The following is a 16671-nucleotide window of genomic DNA, read 5'->3' as shown; positions in this document are numbered from 1 at the left end:
AGTTTTTCCTGAATCAGATAAATTAAATGAAGTGTGTGATGATGCGTGGGTTCCCCCCGATAGAAAATATGGGCGGTATACCCTTTCCCGCCAGAAGTTAGGGCGCGTTGGGAAACACCCCTTAGGGTGGATAAGGCGCTCACACGCTTATCAGAACAAGTGGCGGTACCGTCTATAGATAGGGCCGTCCTCAAGGAGCCAGCTGACAGGAGGCTGGAAAAATATCATAAAAAGTATATACACACATACTGGTGTTATACTGCGACCAGCGATCGCCTCAGCCTGGATGTGCAGAGCTGGGGTGGCTTGGTCGGATTCCCTGACTAAAAATATTGATACCCTTGACAGGGACAGTATTTTATTGACTATAGAGCATTTAAAGGATGTATTTCTATATATGCGAGATGCACAGAGGGATATTTGCACACTGGCATCAAGAGTAAGTGCGATGTCCATATCTGCCAGAAGATGTTTATGGACACGACAGTGGTCAGGTGATGCAGATTCCAAACGGCACAAAGGTGTATTGCCGTATAAAGGAAGAGGAGTTATTTGGGGTCGGTCCATCGGACCTGGTGGCCACGGCAACTGCTGGAAAATCCACCGTTTTTACCCTAAGTCACATCTCTGCAGAAAAAGACACCGTCTTTTCAGCTTCAGTCCTTTCGTCCCTATAAGAGTCATATCTGCCCAGGGATAGAGGAAAGGGAAGAAGACTGCAGCAGGCAGCCCATTCCCAGGAACAGAAGCGTTCCAACCCTTCTGACAAGCTCTCAGCATGACGCTGAGACCGTACAGGACCCCTGGATCCTACAAGTAGTATCCCAGGGGTACAGTTTGGAATGTCGAGACGTTTCCCCTGCGCAGGCTCCTGAAGGCTGCTTTACCAAGGTCTCCCTCCGACAAGGAGGCAGTATGGGAAAAAATTCACGAGCTGTATTCCCAGCAGGTGATAATTAAATTACCCCTCCTACAACAAGAAAAGGGGTATTATTCCACACTATATTGTGGTACTGAAGCCAGAAGGCTAGGTGAGACCTATTCTAAATCTAAAAAAATTTGAACACTTACAAAGGTTCAAATCAAGATGGAGTCACTCAGAGCAGTGATAACGAACCGGGAAGAAGGGGACTATCTGGTGTCCCGAGACATCAGGGATGCTTACCTCCATGTCCCAAATTTGCCCTTATCACTAAGGGTACCTCAGGTTCGTGGTACAGAACTGTCACTATCAGTTTCAGACGCTGCCGTTTGGATTGTCTACGGCACCCCGGGTCTTTACCAAGGTAATGGCCGAAATGATGGTTCTTCTTCGAAGAAAAGGCGTCTTAATTATCCCTTACTTGGACGATCTCCTGATAAGGGCAAAGTCCAGGGAACAGTTGGAGGTCGGAGTAGCACTATCTCGGATACTGTTACAACAGCAGGGGTGGATTCTAAAGATTCCAAAATCGCAGCTGATCCCGACAACAAGTCTCCTGTGCTTAGGGATGATTCTGGACACAGTCCAGAAAAAGGTGTTTCTCCCGGAAGAGAAAGCCAGGGAGTTATCCGAGCTAGTCAGGAACCTCCAAAAATCAGTGCATCATTGCACAAGGGCCATGGTAAAAAAATGGTGACTTCCTTCGAAGCAATTCCAGTCGGCAGATTTCATGCAAGAACTTTTCAGTGGGATCTGCTGGACAAATGGTCCGGATCGCATCTTCAGATGCATCAGCGGATAACCCTATATCCAAGGACAAGGGTGTCTCTCCTGTGGTGGTTACAGAGTGCTCATCTTCTAGAGGGCCGCAGATTCGGCATTCAGTTTTGGATGTTGGTGACCACGGAGGCCAGCCCGAGAGGCTGGGGAGCAGTCACACAAGGAAAAAATTTCCAGGGAGTGTGATCAAGTCTGGAGATTTTTCTCCACATAAATATAGCTAAGGGTAAATTTATAATGCTCTAAGCTTAGCAAGACCTCTGCTTCAAGGTCAGCCGGTATTGATCCAGTGGGATAAAACATCACGGCAGTCGCCCACGTAAATAGACAGGGCGGCACAAGAAGCAGGAGGGCAGTGGCAAAAACTGCAAGGACTTTTCGCTGGGCGGAAAATCATGTGATAGCACTGTCAGCAGTGTTTCATTCCGGGAATGGAAACTGGGAAGCAGACTTCCTCAGTAGGCACGACCTCCACCCGGCAGAGTGGGAACTTCATGGGGAAGTTTTCCACATAATTGTAAACCGTTGGGAATTACCAAAGGTGGACATGATGGCGTCCCGTCTGAACAAAAAACGGGACAGGTATTGCGCCAGGTTAAGAGACCCTCAGGCAATAGCTGTGGACGTTCTGGTAACACCGTGGGTGTACCAGTCGGTGTATGTGTTCCATCCTCTGCTTTTCATACCTAAGGTACTGAGAATTATAAGACGTAGAGGAGTAAGAACTATACTCATGGCTCCGGATTGGCCAAGAAGGACTTGGTACCCGGAACTTCAAGAGATGCTCACAGAGGACTTATGGCCTCTGCCGCTAAGAAGGGACTTGTTTCAGCAAGTACCATGTCTGTTCCAAGACTTGCCGCGGCTGCGTTTGACGGCATGGCGGTGGAACGCCGGATCCTAAGGGAAAAGGCATTCAGGAAGAGGTCATTCCTACCCTGGTCAAAGCCAGAAAGGAGGTGACCGCACAACATTATCACCACATGTGGCGAAAATATGTTGCGTGGTGTGAGGCCAGGAAGGCCCCACGAAGAAATTTCAACTCGGTCGATTCCTGCATTTCTTGCAAACAGGAGTGTCTATGGGCCTCAAATTGGGGTCCATTAAGGTTCAAATTTCGGCCCTGTTGATTTTTCTTCCAGAAAGAAGTGGCTTCAGTTCCTGAAGTCCAGAAGTTTGTCAAGGGAGTATTGCATATACAACCCCCTTTTGTGCCTCCAGTGGCACTGTGGGATCTCAACGTAGTTCTGGGATTCCTCAAAACACATTGGTTTAAAACCAGTCAAATCTGTGGATTTGAAGCATCTCACATGAAAAGTGAACATGCTCTTGGACCTGGCCTGGACCAGGCGAGTGTCAAATTGGTGGGTTTTTTCTCAAAAAAGCCCATATCTGTTTGTCCATTCGGACAGGGCAGAGCTGCGGACTCGTCCCCAGTTCTCTCCCTAAGGTGGTGTCAGTGTTTCACCTGAACCAGCTTATTGTGGTGTCTTGCGCCTACTAGGGACTTGGAGGACTCCAAGTTGCTAGATGTGGTCAGGGCCCTGAAAATATAGGTTCCAGGATGGCTGGAGTCAGGAAAACTGACTTGCTGTTATCCTGTATGCACCCAACAAACTGGGTGCTCTTGCTTTTAAGCAGACTTTTGCTAGTTGGATGTGTAATACAATTCAGCTTGCACATTCTGTGGCAGGCCTGCCACAGCCAAAATATGTAAATGCCCATTCCACAAGGAAGGTGGGCTCATCTTGGGCGGCTGCCCGAGGGGTCTCGGCTTTACAACTTTGCCGAGCGGCTATTTAGTCAGGGGCAAACACGTTTGTAAAATCCTACAAATTTGGTATCCTGGCTAAGGAGGACCTGGAGTTCTCTCATTCGGTGCTGCAGAGTCATCCGCACTCTCCCGCCCGTTTGGGAGCTTTGGTATAATCCCCATGGTCCTTTCAGGAACCCCAGCATCCACTAGGACGATAGAGAAAATAAGAATTTACTTACCGATAATTCTATTTCTCGGAGTCCGTAGTGGATGCTGGGCGCCCATCCCAAGTGCGGATTATCTGCATTACTTGTACATAGTTACAAAAATCGGGTTATTATTGTTGTGAGCCATCTTTTCAGAGGCTCCGCTGTTATCATACTGTTAACTGGGTTCAGATCACAGGTTGTACAGTGTGATTGGTGTGGCTGGTATGAGTCTTACCCGGGATTCATAAATCCTTCCTTATTGTGTACGCTCGTCCGGGCACAGTACCTAACTGAGGCTTGGAGGAGGGTCATAGGGGGAGGAGCCAGTGCACACCACCTGATCCTAAAGCTTTACTTTTTGTGCCCTGTCTCCTGCGGAGCCGCTATTCCCCATGGTCCTTTCAGGAACCCCAGCATCCACTACGGACTCCGAGAAATAGAATTATCGGTAAGTAAATTCTTATTTTCATTCTGACAGGGCAGAATTGAGGACTTGTCCTCAATTTCTACCTAAGGTGGTTTCTGCATTTCACATGAAGCAACCTATTGTGGTACCTGCGGCTACTAAGGACTTGGAGGATTTCAAGTTGCTTGACGTGGTCAGGGCCCTGTAAATATATGTTTCCAGGACGGCTGGAGTCAGAAAATCTGACTCGCTGTTTATCCTGTATGCACCCAACAAACTGGGTGCTCCTGCTTCTAAGCAGACGATTGCTCGTTGGATTTGTAGTACAATTCAGCTTGCACATTCTGTGGCAGGCCTGCCACAGCCAAAAATCTTAAAATGCCCACTCCACAAGGAAGGTGGGCTCATCTTGGGCAGCTGCCCGAGGGGTCTCGGCTTTACAACTTTGCCGAGCAGTTACTTGGTCAGGAGCAAATACGTTTGTAAAATTCTACAAATTTGATACCCTGGCTGAGGAGGACCTGGAGTTCTCTCATTCGGTGCTGCAGAGTCATCCGCACTCTCCCGCCCGTTTGGGAGCTTTGGTATAATCCCCATGGTCCTTACGGAGTTCCCAGCATCCACTAGGACGTCAGAGAAAATAAGAATTTACTTACCGATAATTCTATTTCTCGTAGTCCGTAGTGGATGCTGGGCGCCCATCCCAAGTGCGGATTGTCTGCAATACTGGTACATAATTATTGTTACCAAAAAATTCGGGTTATTGTTGTAGTGAGCCATCTTTTATAGAGGCTTCTCTATTATCATGCTGTTAACTGGGTTCAGATCACAAGTTGTACAGTGTGATTGGTGTGGCTGGTATGAGTCTTACCCGGGATTCAAAATCCTTCCTTATTGTGTACGCTCGTCCGGGCACAGTATCCTAACTGAGGCTTGGAGGAGGGTCATAGGGGGAGGAGCCAGTGCACACCAGGTGATCCTAAAGCTTTCTTTAGATGTGCCCTGTCTCCTGCGGAGCCGCTATTCCCCATGGTCCTTACGGAGTTCCCAGCATCCACTACGGACTACGAGAAATAGAATTATCGGTAAGTAAATTCTTATTTTTTCTTTTTTTTTGAATTTTTTCATACTTAACGATTCACGTGGACTACAATTGGAACTGTAAAGTGTGCCGAGCGAAGCGGTAGCGGAGCGAAGGCACCATGCCCGAAGCATGGCGAGCGAAGCGGTGCACTAATTTGGGATCCCGGTCACTCTACAAAGAAAACAACACCAAAAAAATAACCTTTAGACCTGTCGACCTAGAAACCCTGTCGACCTTCCATCCATGTCGACCTAGTGACTGTCGACCTATAGTGGTCGACCTAAACATTGTCGACCTAGACACTGTCGATTTGATGAACCACACCCATCTGGCACAGGGGGGCATATATACCTGGCACTGGGGGGGCATGTATACCTGGCACTGGGGGATATCTGGCACGGGGGGGGGGGGGGGGGGGGGGCATTTATACCTGGCACTGGGGGGGCATGTATACCTGGCACTGGGAGCATATCTGGCACTGGGAGGGACTTGTGTACCTGGCACTGGGGGATTTCTGGCACTGGAAGGACATGTGTATCTGACACTGGGGGATATCTGGCACTGGGGGCATATCTGGCACTGGAAGGACATGTGTATTTGGCACTGGGGGCATATCTGGCACTGGGGGGACATGTGTATCTGGCACTGCGGAGACGTGTATCTGGCACTGGGGCATATCTGACACTGAGGGCATATCTGGCAATGGGGGCATACTTGTGTATCTGGCACTGGGGGCATATCTGGCACTGGGGGCATACTTGTGTATCTGGCACTGGGGGTATTTCTGTATCTGGCACTGGGGGGGCATTTCTGTATCTGGCACTGGGGGGCAATGTATATCTGACACAGTGGGGGCATTTGTGTATCTGGCACTGGGGGGCAATGTGTATCTGACACTGTGAGGCAATGTATATCTGGCACTCCGGGGGCATTTCTGTATCTGGCACTCCGGGGGCATTTCTGTATCTGGCACTGTGGGGCAATGTGTATCTGGCACTGTGAGGCAATGTGTATCTGGCACTCTGGGGACATTTGTGTATCTGGCAATGTGTATCTGGCACTGTGGGGCAATGTATAACTGTCACTGTGGGGCAACGTGTATCTGGCACTATTGGGGTCATACGTGTATCTGCCCCTCCCCCCATATGTGTATCACGCCCCCATTTTCATTGGCCACGCCCATGTGACATTTGGTCACACCCATTATTTTTTTGCGCGCGCGCACACACACTACCCGTAAGACATTTTTTCTACTTGCACCACTGACCAGAACCTTCTCATGGGGTTGAACCTCTTATTTTAGCTATAAGACAAGTTTTGAACATTTCCGAGACTACGACACCGGAGTCGCCAGATACTGCGTTATTTGGTAGAAAACACAGTTCTTCGGTCACGTATCCTTCTTCAAAGAAGCTGGATGATCAGCTGACGGAGGCTTGGAAAAACCCGGACAAGTGATTTCAGATGCCTAAAAGATTCCTTAGTATTTATCCGTTTCCATCGGCTATGACGGATTAACGGGAGAAGTCACCTCAAATGGACTCCTCTATTTCCAAATTGTCAAAGAAAACGGCTTTACCTGTGTTCCGGGAGCAACTTCTTTGAAAGGCCCTTCTAACAGGAAGTTAGGCACCATGTTGAATCTATTCAGCCGCTGGGGTTGCACTTAGACTGACCTTGGTGAGTTCCTTGGTGAACAAGGGAGTGGAGCATTGGGCCACTAAGTTGATTAAAGATTTACAAGAGGGGGTTCCGGTAGAAGACTTAGTTATTCTAGCTGAACACAATAAAGAATCCGCTATATACTTAGGAGAAGCAGCTGGAGATATCTGACAAGTTAACTTGAGGATTTCAGCAGCAACTAATGCAGCCAGAAGAGCCCTTTGGCTGAGGTCATGGCAAGTAGACACGGAGTCAAAAAGAGCGGCGGAGGCACTTCCGTTTACAGGTGACATTCAGACATGTTAATTCTACAAGCTACGGGTGGTAAATCTACCTTCTTACCAACCCTCCACCACCATCTAAATGCTCTTATACTGGAACCTCCTTTCATTCCACTCAACCTTTCAGACGCGGTAAGCAGCCAGTCGCTGCTCGTCGTCAAGACCCATAGCCTACAGAAAAGACCGTGTCATGAATGTATCCCTTCCCGCTGGGGCCCAGGTATGGTGGGAGCGTGGCTTCAAAATTTTCTTGATGCCTGGTTCAAAATATCCGACAACGTGTGGATCTGCAACATCATCTCCCAAGGGTACAAGTTAGATTTCAAAGTTTTACCGCCAAAGAAGTATTTTACGACAAGTATTTCCATCCTTCTGGACAAACGTTTAGCCCTTCAAGGTGCAATACGGACCTTAGTAGAATCAGCTGTGCTAATGCCGGTACCACTGAGTCAACGGAAAAAGGGTTACTATTCGTAGTTCCAAAACCTGACGGTACGGTAAGACCAATCATGAACCTGAAATCATTAAATTCGTTCCTGTCATATTACCGGTTCAAGATGGATTCGCTCAACTCTGTGATTTCGAGCCTGGAACCCAAGGAATTCATGATATCCCTAGACATCAAATATGTATATATCCACATTCCAATCTGGGAACCTCACCAAGCGTTCTCAGGTTCGCGATCCAACTGGACAATTTTCAGTTTAGAGCCTTACCACTGTCCACAGCACCCAGAGTGTTTACCAAGGTCATGTCGGTGATTGCTCACCTCAGGTCATTGGGAATCACAATAATACCATACCTAGATGACCACCTCCTCAAGGCTCCACCCGATCTCATTCTCCAGGAGCATGCTGTACAGGTATTAACATACAATGAGGTAGATGTATTAAACTGGAGAAGGCATAAGCAAGTGATAAACCAGTGATAAAGCTGTGTTAAGTGCAAGGTGATAATGCGCCAGCAAATCAGCTCCTGTTAATATACATATGGGAGCTGATTGGCTGGTGTGTTTATCACCATGCATTTATCACTGGTTTATCACTTCCTTATGCCTTCTCCAGGTTAATACATCTGCCCCAATGTATTTGTAGAACATGGATGGATAATCAATTTTCAGAAATCCAATCTTCAGCCGTCACAGCGTATCCAGTTTCTTGGTGTGATCCTGGACACCAATGTCCAGAAAGTTTTTCTGCCTTACGACAAAGCTCTGGGTATACAGAAACTGGTCCAAGCTGTCCTCAAGCCAAGGCTGGTATCAGTCCATTTATGCATTCGTTTGCTTGGGAAAATGGTAGCAGCTTTCGAAACTCTGGAGTTCGGACGTTTTCATTCATGTCCTTTCCAGCTGGACCTGTTACATCAGTGGTCTGGGTTGCATCTACACGTTCAACAGTTAGTTCGTCTAACTCTGGAGACACAACTTTCGCTTCTTTGGTGGCTCCAGCTGCACAATCTCACTGCGGGCAGGCAGTTCGGTGTGTGGGACTGGACGCTCCTCGCGACTGATGCCAGCCTCTGGATGGGGCACGGTTGTGTTGGACTCCCATCTTCAGGGCCACTGGTCTCCACAGGAATCGCTGTTGCCAATAAATGTGTTGGAACTGAGAGCGATCTACAATGCGCTGGTACAAGCCGTCCACATTCTTCGATCCAAGGCGGTAAAAGTTCAATCGGACAACGCGACTTCTGTAGCATACGTAAACAAACAAGGCGGAACTCAGACGCCAGGCAACGCGTGAGGTGTCGCGTATTCTCCAATGGGCAGAACGCATCGCAGTAATTCTCTCGGATGTGTTCATTCCAGGAGTGGACAATTAGGAAGCAGACTACCTCAGCCATCAGGATCTACATCCAGGAGAATGGGCACTTCACCCGGAGGTGTTCAACGATCTGATACAACGCTGGGGGTGTCCAGAGCTCTAGACGTGGATCTCATGGCATCCTGTCTCAATCATCAGCTTCCAAGATACATCTCCAGAACCCGGGATCCTCAATCGGTAGCTGTGGATGCTCTGGCCGTGCCTTGGCCGTACGACCTAGTTTACGTGTTTCCTCCGTTCCCTCTATTGTCTCGAATTCTCAAGCGAATCAAACGGGAGTCAATCATAGTGATCCTGGTGGCACCAGATTGACCTCGGAGAGCTTGGTATTCAGACCTGCGCTTTCTTCTAGCGGACGATCCTTGGCCTCTTCCTCTGCGTCCGGATCTACTCCAACAAGGGCCTTCCGTGCATCCAGATTTACGGCTATGTTTAACGGGATGGCTATTGAGGCAGACATCCTGAAAAGAAAAGGAATTCCAGAATTTGTGATCCCCACAATGTTGTGGGCATGAAAACCAGTTATGGCAGTCCATTACCATAGCATCTGGTGATCCTATATAGCGCTTGGTGTGATTGAAGAGGATTTCCATCGGATTCTTTTCGTCTCTCACGGTTCTTATGGGCCCTACACACTTGGCGATAATACTGAAGATCGTTCATAAATTTTGTTCATTAATGAACGATCTCGTTCATAATGAACGAGATACCATTCATATCTTTCAGTGTGGAGGCACCAGCGATGAACGATGCGCAGCCCCGCGCCCGTTCATCGCTGGTGCCCCGTCGCTTGTGCATGCAGGCTAATATGGACGAGATCGTCCATATTTGCCTGCACCACAATGTAGCCGGGTGACTTCACTCCCCCCGTCACTGCCCCCCCGCCGCCGGGTTGGCTGTATCTGCCGTCGGGCAGCTCTGCGGAGGATCGCGCTGTGTGTAGGGCCCATTAGTGTTTCTTCAAACAGGATTGGATTCTGGACTTCGTCTAGGATCCCTGAAGGTTCAGGTATCTGCTTTATCGTTTTTTTTGTTTGTTTGTTTGTTTTTTTCAGAAACACCTAGCACTCCTGGCAGGTGTGCAAACCTTTCTACAAGGTGTTCTACGGGTACAACCTCCATTTGTTCCACCTACAGTTCCATGGGATTTAAATCTGGTGCTGGAATTTCTACAGTCAACCTGTTTTGAACCTTTGGAAGAAGCTGACCTTCGATATCTTGCTTGGAAGACTGCTTTTCTATTAGCCATAGCTTCAACCCAGAGGGTTTCTGACTTAAGTGCCTTGTCTTGCAGACCCCCATTTTTTATTTTTCATCTTGATCGGGCGGCGTTGAAAACACATGCTTCTTTCTTACCCAAGATCATGTCGGCTTTTCACATCAATCAGCCTATTGTGGGTCCATGTTTGCAGGATGATTCTGGGACACCTTCTTCTCTGGATGTAGTGAGAACCTTGAAGATTTACGTAGAGCGGAATGTGCCTTTCAGGAAGTCGGATGCTTTACTCGTGCTTTATGATGTCTCTCGTCGCGGGTGGCCTGCTACTAAGAAGACCCTGGCCCGCTGGATTAAGTTGACTGTTCGTCATGCTTATCTCCACCAGTCTAGGCGACCGCCAGTATCCATTGCTGCCCACTCTAAACATTCAGTTGGGTCTTCATGGGCCGCTAGTAGGGGGGGCTACCACGTCTCAACTCTGTCGTGCAGCCACTTGGTTCAGTATTCATACAGTACATTTGCTAAATTCTACAAGTTTGATACTTTTGCGGCTTCATCTTCACGGTTTGGCCGTCTTGTTTTGCAAGGTCCTCAGCAATCTCCCGCCCAGGGGGGAAGCTTTGGGACGTCCCCACAGTTGTGCCAGTGTCCCCTAGTGGCTGATAGCAAAAGGAGGATTTTGGTACTTACCGATAAATCCCTTTTTCGGAAGCCATAGTGCACACTGGCCCGCCCGCCCATCGCTGGTCTCTTGCCTTCCTTGTTGTTCTGTTGTGTTTAATTGTTATGTGTACTTTTCCCTCATATAGTTCTGTTCTCTTGTTGCCTTCTCCTCTCGGCTAAGTCATAACTGAGGGATGATGGGGGATAGAAGGGGAGGAGCCTGTTTTACTACTTAGATTATTTAAAGTCCCAGCTCCTTGTAAGCCATCATCATCACCCCAGACAGAGTCTTGAAGTTGTGCCAGTGTCCTCTATGACTTCCGAATAAGGGATTTATTGGTAAGCACCAAAATCATCCTCTCTCCTACCGCATGTCAGTGAAATAATCCACCTTCTCAGATGGTCAATGTTGCACCATAGATTATACTGTTTATGATCATTACTATTTACTGCCATTGCAATACACAAATCCAGTAGCAGTTTTATAAAACTATAGTTGTATATAAATGTGATTTATTTATTTTTATTTATTTTTTTACTGAATTTCTGCCTTCCATGTATATTAATAAAACAAGGCGTCTTTATTCCATATATCAGTTATTGTGTGTATTTATTATCGGTTGCTGAGGGTTTCTGGAGCATTTTGGCAGTTTTGAAAGGGAAACCCATTCAAGAATTAAATTCCACATCCGTATAATTAAATCTCTGCACTTCTGTATATATATTCTGATGGCTATAGTGAACACGCTGAAGTCACTTTCTGTATCCTGGTAAGGTACACAGTCCTAAGAGAATGATAATAACTTCTGTGATTTAGGACCCAAGATGGGGAGACTGCCCTGCAGTTAGCCATTAAAAACCAGCTTCCCCTAGTGGTGGATGCTATTTGCACACGTGGGGCAGATATGTCTGTTACTGATGAACAGGGAAATCCCCCCCTTTGGCTTGCACTGGAGAATGAACTGGAGGATATTGCATCAACACTGGTAAGAATAAAGCTGTATTCTAACACCATTGCTACCTTTCCTTATGTTGGCTTGGCAGATTGACCCTTTAGAGATCTATTTAAATTCATTCTACTAGACCTAGAAGATGTACATAAAGAATAATAAGCAAGTTGTCAGCGCAATGGTTCTCTCTATTTTCTGTGCCCATGCAGAGTAGCTAACATGTATACCATTAGCTGGACATTAATTATGCATATACAGTAAATTGATTTCTAATAGAAATGATGGGACTACAGTTTTTCACATCCAATACATTGCTGGGTTATCAATGCACAATATTATTGGGATGTTATGTGACAGAAAACAACATCAGGTCAGCGACAACACAGCTTGTGATTCTAGTATCTCTTGATATTGTGTTTCTTTTGTCATGTATTGCATATCATTCTCTCTTATATTTTGGGTTCAAGCTGATTTGGTAGGGCAGGTGGCATGGATAGGCCTCTTACTAGCTTTGTGTTTTAATTTTGTTTAATCGATTTAGTGTAAGCTTCTTGCTAATGTCAAGAGGTTTCACTACTGCTAATACACACCCTTTCCACAAGTGATTAGAACATTTGTCTTAAGGTAAGACACGGATGTGATGCAACATTTTGGGGGCCTGGTCCAAGCGGATGCCTACAGACTCTCCTTCACCGTGCAATTGATGAGAACAAAGAGATGGTGGCCTGTTTCCTTATTCGCAGGTAGCTTCTGTTATTGTTTCTCTTTTATCCTCTGGATTGTACATGGCCATAGAAATGCCGCTAACACGATATCAGTCTAGTAAATATTATATAGTGCACACACATTCTTCAGCGCTTCCCAGTCCCTACCCCAGTAAAGCTTACAATGTATATTCCCTATCACATGCACACACACACTAGGATTCACTTTTTTGGTGAATCCAATTAACCTACCATGCAAACACATGGAGAACATAGAAGCTCCACACATATATGACCTTGATGGGAATCAGACCCAAGACCTCTGTGCTGAGAGTCAGTAATGCCAACCACTACATAAGCTGTGCTGCCAAGATTAGTAGTCTGACAGCTTTAAAAATGTAAGATTGCCTCTTTAAGGAGTATCAGAACGTGTACAAAGCCACACCATAAATTGTATCAGAGTAGAGTGTTAACGTGTATGAAGCATATCTCTAATTTGAAGATGTGTGGAATTGTGAGGGAAAATTGTAATACATTTTCTCTATTTGCTTTCAGTGGCTGTGATGTAAATAGCCCTAGAAAACCTGGACCAAATGGGGAAGGGGAAGAGGAGGCCAGAGATGGACAGACACCTCTGCATTTGGCTGCATGTTGGGGATTGGAGGAAGTTGTTCAGTGCCTTCTGGAGTTTGGTGCCAATGTAAATACACAGGTATGTTTTAAATATCTTTGCGTGAGCTAAAATAATAAATAACAAAAGCATGTGTAACAGAATATGCCATCTATATAATAAAATGTTTCTCTTTCATCCACTAGGGGACACTGGAGTCCTATACAGTAGGGGTGTGAAGCTTGCAACCGGGGGTGTGGCACAATCTAAAATTAGCATTGTCTGCACAGCCGGTTCCTCCCTCTTCACATCTCTACTCCCTCAGTTTAGAAAATTGTGCCTAGAAGGCAACAGGCACTGAAGGGAGCTCCTGCTCCTTGAAGTTTTATTTATTTATTAATTTATTTATTTATTTTTTTAGTCATTCATGACTGGCCCAATCCCTCCTAACTAAAGGGAGGGTGCAGGTTTTAAAATTCAAAACGGTAAATGCCCAATCCCACCTAAAGGAAAGGGGGTGCAGGCTTTACCAGAAGAGAAAGCTGCGTCCCCCTAATAAAAGGAGGACAAGGTTCAGGATTGAGAGACAAGGATTCCTACTAAAGGGGTCTGCATCTCTCAAGGCACAACTGTGAGTACTGGTTGTTTTAAGAAGTAGCATTAGGTTTTTATTATTTTCCTATGGGGCTTAGTGAGTGCAGACCTTGCTACTGTCTGCAGCGTGTAAGCTGTATGCAGTCCATGTAATGAGTCCCGCTGTTCCCTTCCCGCAGAAACGCTTTACTAGCATAGAGGCCGCTATATGTGATCACTAATCAGATCCCCACAGCAGCGCGCCAGAGGTCCCGGCGCACAGAGACCGAGCAGTGAGATAGTGCCGCGCGGCTGATTAGATCCTTCAGCCGCGTGTGGGGGCAGCCAGCGGGGATCAGGAGCGCACAGTACAGAGCGCGCTTGTGTCTTCCCTGTCAGCAGAGAGAGGCGCCGCTACGGGACCTGTGAGAGCGGTCCCGGCGCGCACCGGCTAGCGACAGATAGTATTACCGCGCGGCTGAGCAGATACCCTCAACCGCCGGAGGCGGGGAGCGGGAGGAGAGACGCTGCAGTGAACACGCGGCTGAGGATAATTCCTCAGCCGTGGGAAAGTTCTACAGCGCAATATACAGGACGGCCAGTAACAGCAAGTTAGGCTCCCTTCAGCAGAACACAGCCATACAGCCAAAATTTGTAATTGGCAGCCATCTTAAAATTCATGCAGGCGCCAGAAAAACTGAGGAGCATGGAGTGCACTATTATAGATTAGTAGTAAGACAGCACCCTCTCCTGGTGAAATGTTATAATGCGAAAGAATATAATATGATTATGATTTATTTTCAAAGGAACTCTATTACAAAGAGCCTACAGAAAATACGAGGAAGCAAGTAAAGCTGACTCTAACACCGTAGCTGACTAACAGTTGGGTGTGAGACGTTTGCAAGTCGGCTGGCTGTAAAGACAAAAGAAATTATTTTATTTTATTTTTTTCTTCTGTACAATATAGAGATATTTCCAGCCAGGCAACTCAATACCTTTTGCTTCCATCATCTATCACAGTCTTTCTCTTCCTAGTTTAAAGGGTGAAAGCGCTGCAACAGTCTGGTAAGGGGTTTAGTCAACATGTCTAAAACACCAACCAAGACCTATTATGTTGCATGTAACGGGAGGAGCACGCTGATGGCAGCTCCGAGGTGTGCGATTCCTGCTTAGACAAGGACGTTCCACCTGGAAGCAGTGCTCCGTCTAGGTCATGGAAGAATTAGATAGAATCTCCAATGTGATGGCGGAATCCCGCACGCAACAATCAGGGCTGCGGGATTCTCAGAGACGATGGAAGACGTTCTCATCAGGTTAACGCCGCCCACACAAGCAGTAACGAATGTGTGCAAGGCAGTTAAAAGGCCTCATCCTCTTGTACCGGAAGCAGAGGAGGAAAGGGGTCTTCTCATTTGATACATCATTGAATCTAACCTAGACGCCGATTTTCCAGAAGAGGACACGGCAATCTCGGGTCTTGATTCTTTAAGCGAAGCGGTGAAGGAGATCCTAAACTTTAAGGTAGTAGAAGTAAAGGAGCCAGAAGAATTTGAATTGTTGGAGTCCCAAAAGCCGCGTTCAGCAGCGTTTCCCATTCCTAAATCCCTCCAATCTCAAATGGAGGAGGCTTGGAAACAGCCTAACAAACGTTTTAACTTTTTGAACAGGGTTTCAAGTAACTTATCCCCTCTACCTACGGGTGTAATGGATAAGTGGGAGACTCCACCAGTAGTGGATGGTTCTCTAGGAAGGTTGTCAAAGACGACAATCTTACCATTACCTAATGTAACGACTTTACGAGGTTTACACAGCCTTAAAGTCAATTTCTGTAGCAGAAACAGAGGCCTACGGTTGTCTAAGCTTGAGTTAACAAGGCCAGGGGAACATGCTCTGGACGTATTGTACAGGCTATTGAGGGGGAAAATGGTTTGAAGAAATTACCCAACTGGCTGAACACATTCGAGAATCCGCTTCATACTTGCATCAAGCCTCTAAGGATATTCGCAGGCTAACATCGCGCATCTCTGCATCAGCCGGAGCGGCTAGGCGGACAGAGAATGGCGAGGAGACTCTGACAGCAAGAGGGCGTTAGAAGCCATCCCCTTTGGGGGTGAGAGGCTTTTTGGTCCACAGTTGGACAAGTGGATTTCGCAAGCTACAGCAGGGAAGTCCTCTTTTCTACCTACTCCTTATACAAGAGCCACTCACAGGTTAGGAGAGGTTATTCAGAACCAGCGTTTCATTCATTTAGATCGCCGTCCCTGCTAGCCCGAGGAAGCGGTTTCGGTACACAAGTACGTGGGGACAGAGGTAGAGGCCGCTCACAGGCAGAAAGCGGGATAAACCTGCTGACAAGACCGTGGCAGGACGGTCTCCCGGCGCACCTGGGATCCCCCTTGGTGGAGCACGTCTGGAAGGTTTTCGGGTCATCTGGGCCAACACCGCACCAGAATCTTGGATAAACGACCTAATCTCCCAGGGGTACAAACTGGATTTTCCACAGAGGCCTCACAGTCAGTGTTTTTAGAATGGGATTTCCTCGGTGCCCTCAGAGAGCAAAAGCACTACTGCCAGCAATTCAAAAATTGCTACGGTCAGAGGTCATTATTCCGGTTCCCGCCTCTCAGAGAGGAACGGGTCTCTATTCCAATCTTTTTGTCGTGCCAGACGGGACGGTCAGGCCGATACTCTATTTAAAAGTTTTAAAGGGTCTCCAGATTCAAGATGGAACCAATTCAGTCGGTCATTGCAGGCTTAGAACAAGGCGAGTTCAGGGTATCCATGGATGCATATCTGCATATCCCAATCTGGGCCCTTCACCAGGCTTACATAAGGTTCGCACTGGTGACGGATCACTACCAATTCAGGGCCTTGCCGTTCAGTCTATCTTCGTCCCCAAGAATCTTTACGAAGATCATGGCACTCATGGTTGCAGAATCTAGACTATTGAGGGTCACGATTAGACCTTATCTAGACGATATACTAATAAAGGCATCCTCTCGGGAACAGTTGATCAAGGATGTTCA

General features: G+C 47.0%; 1 protein-coding gene across 2 annotated transcripts in view; it reads left to right on the top strand.

Moving 5' to 3' along the window:
• ANKFY1 (ankyrin repeat and FYVE domain containing 1) overlaps window positions 1-16671 on the top strand; it is a 249891-nt gene that overhangs the window by 192672 nt on the left and 40548 nt on the right. For both annotated transcript variants that reach the window (XM_063953705.1, XM_063953704.1), the window contains exons 15-17: window positions 11626-11794; window positions 12383-12501; window positions 13018-13174. In XM_063953705.1, the coding sequence (XP_063809775.1) occupies window positions 11626-11794; window positions 12383-12501; window positions 13018-13174 (445 nt within the window). The remainder of the gene's footprint in view (window positions 1-11625; window positions 11795-12382; window positions 12502-13017; window positions 13175-16671) is intronic.

Source organism: Pseudophryne corroboree, chromosome 2 (genome assembly GCF_028390025.1).
Source record: "Pseudophryne corroboree isolate aPseCor3 chromosome 2, aPseCor3.hap2, whole genome shotgun sequence".
Lineage (NCBI taxonomy): Eukaryota > Metazoa > Chordata > Amphibia > Anura > Myobatrachidae > Pseudophryne > Pseudophryne corroboree.
This window is presented reverse-complemented; position numbering and strand designations above follow the sequence as displayed.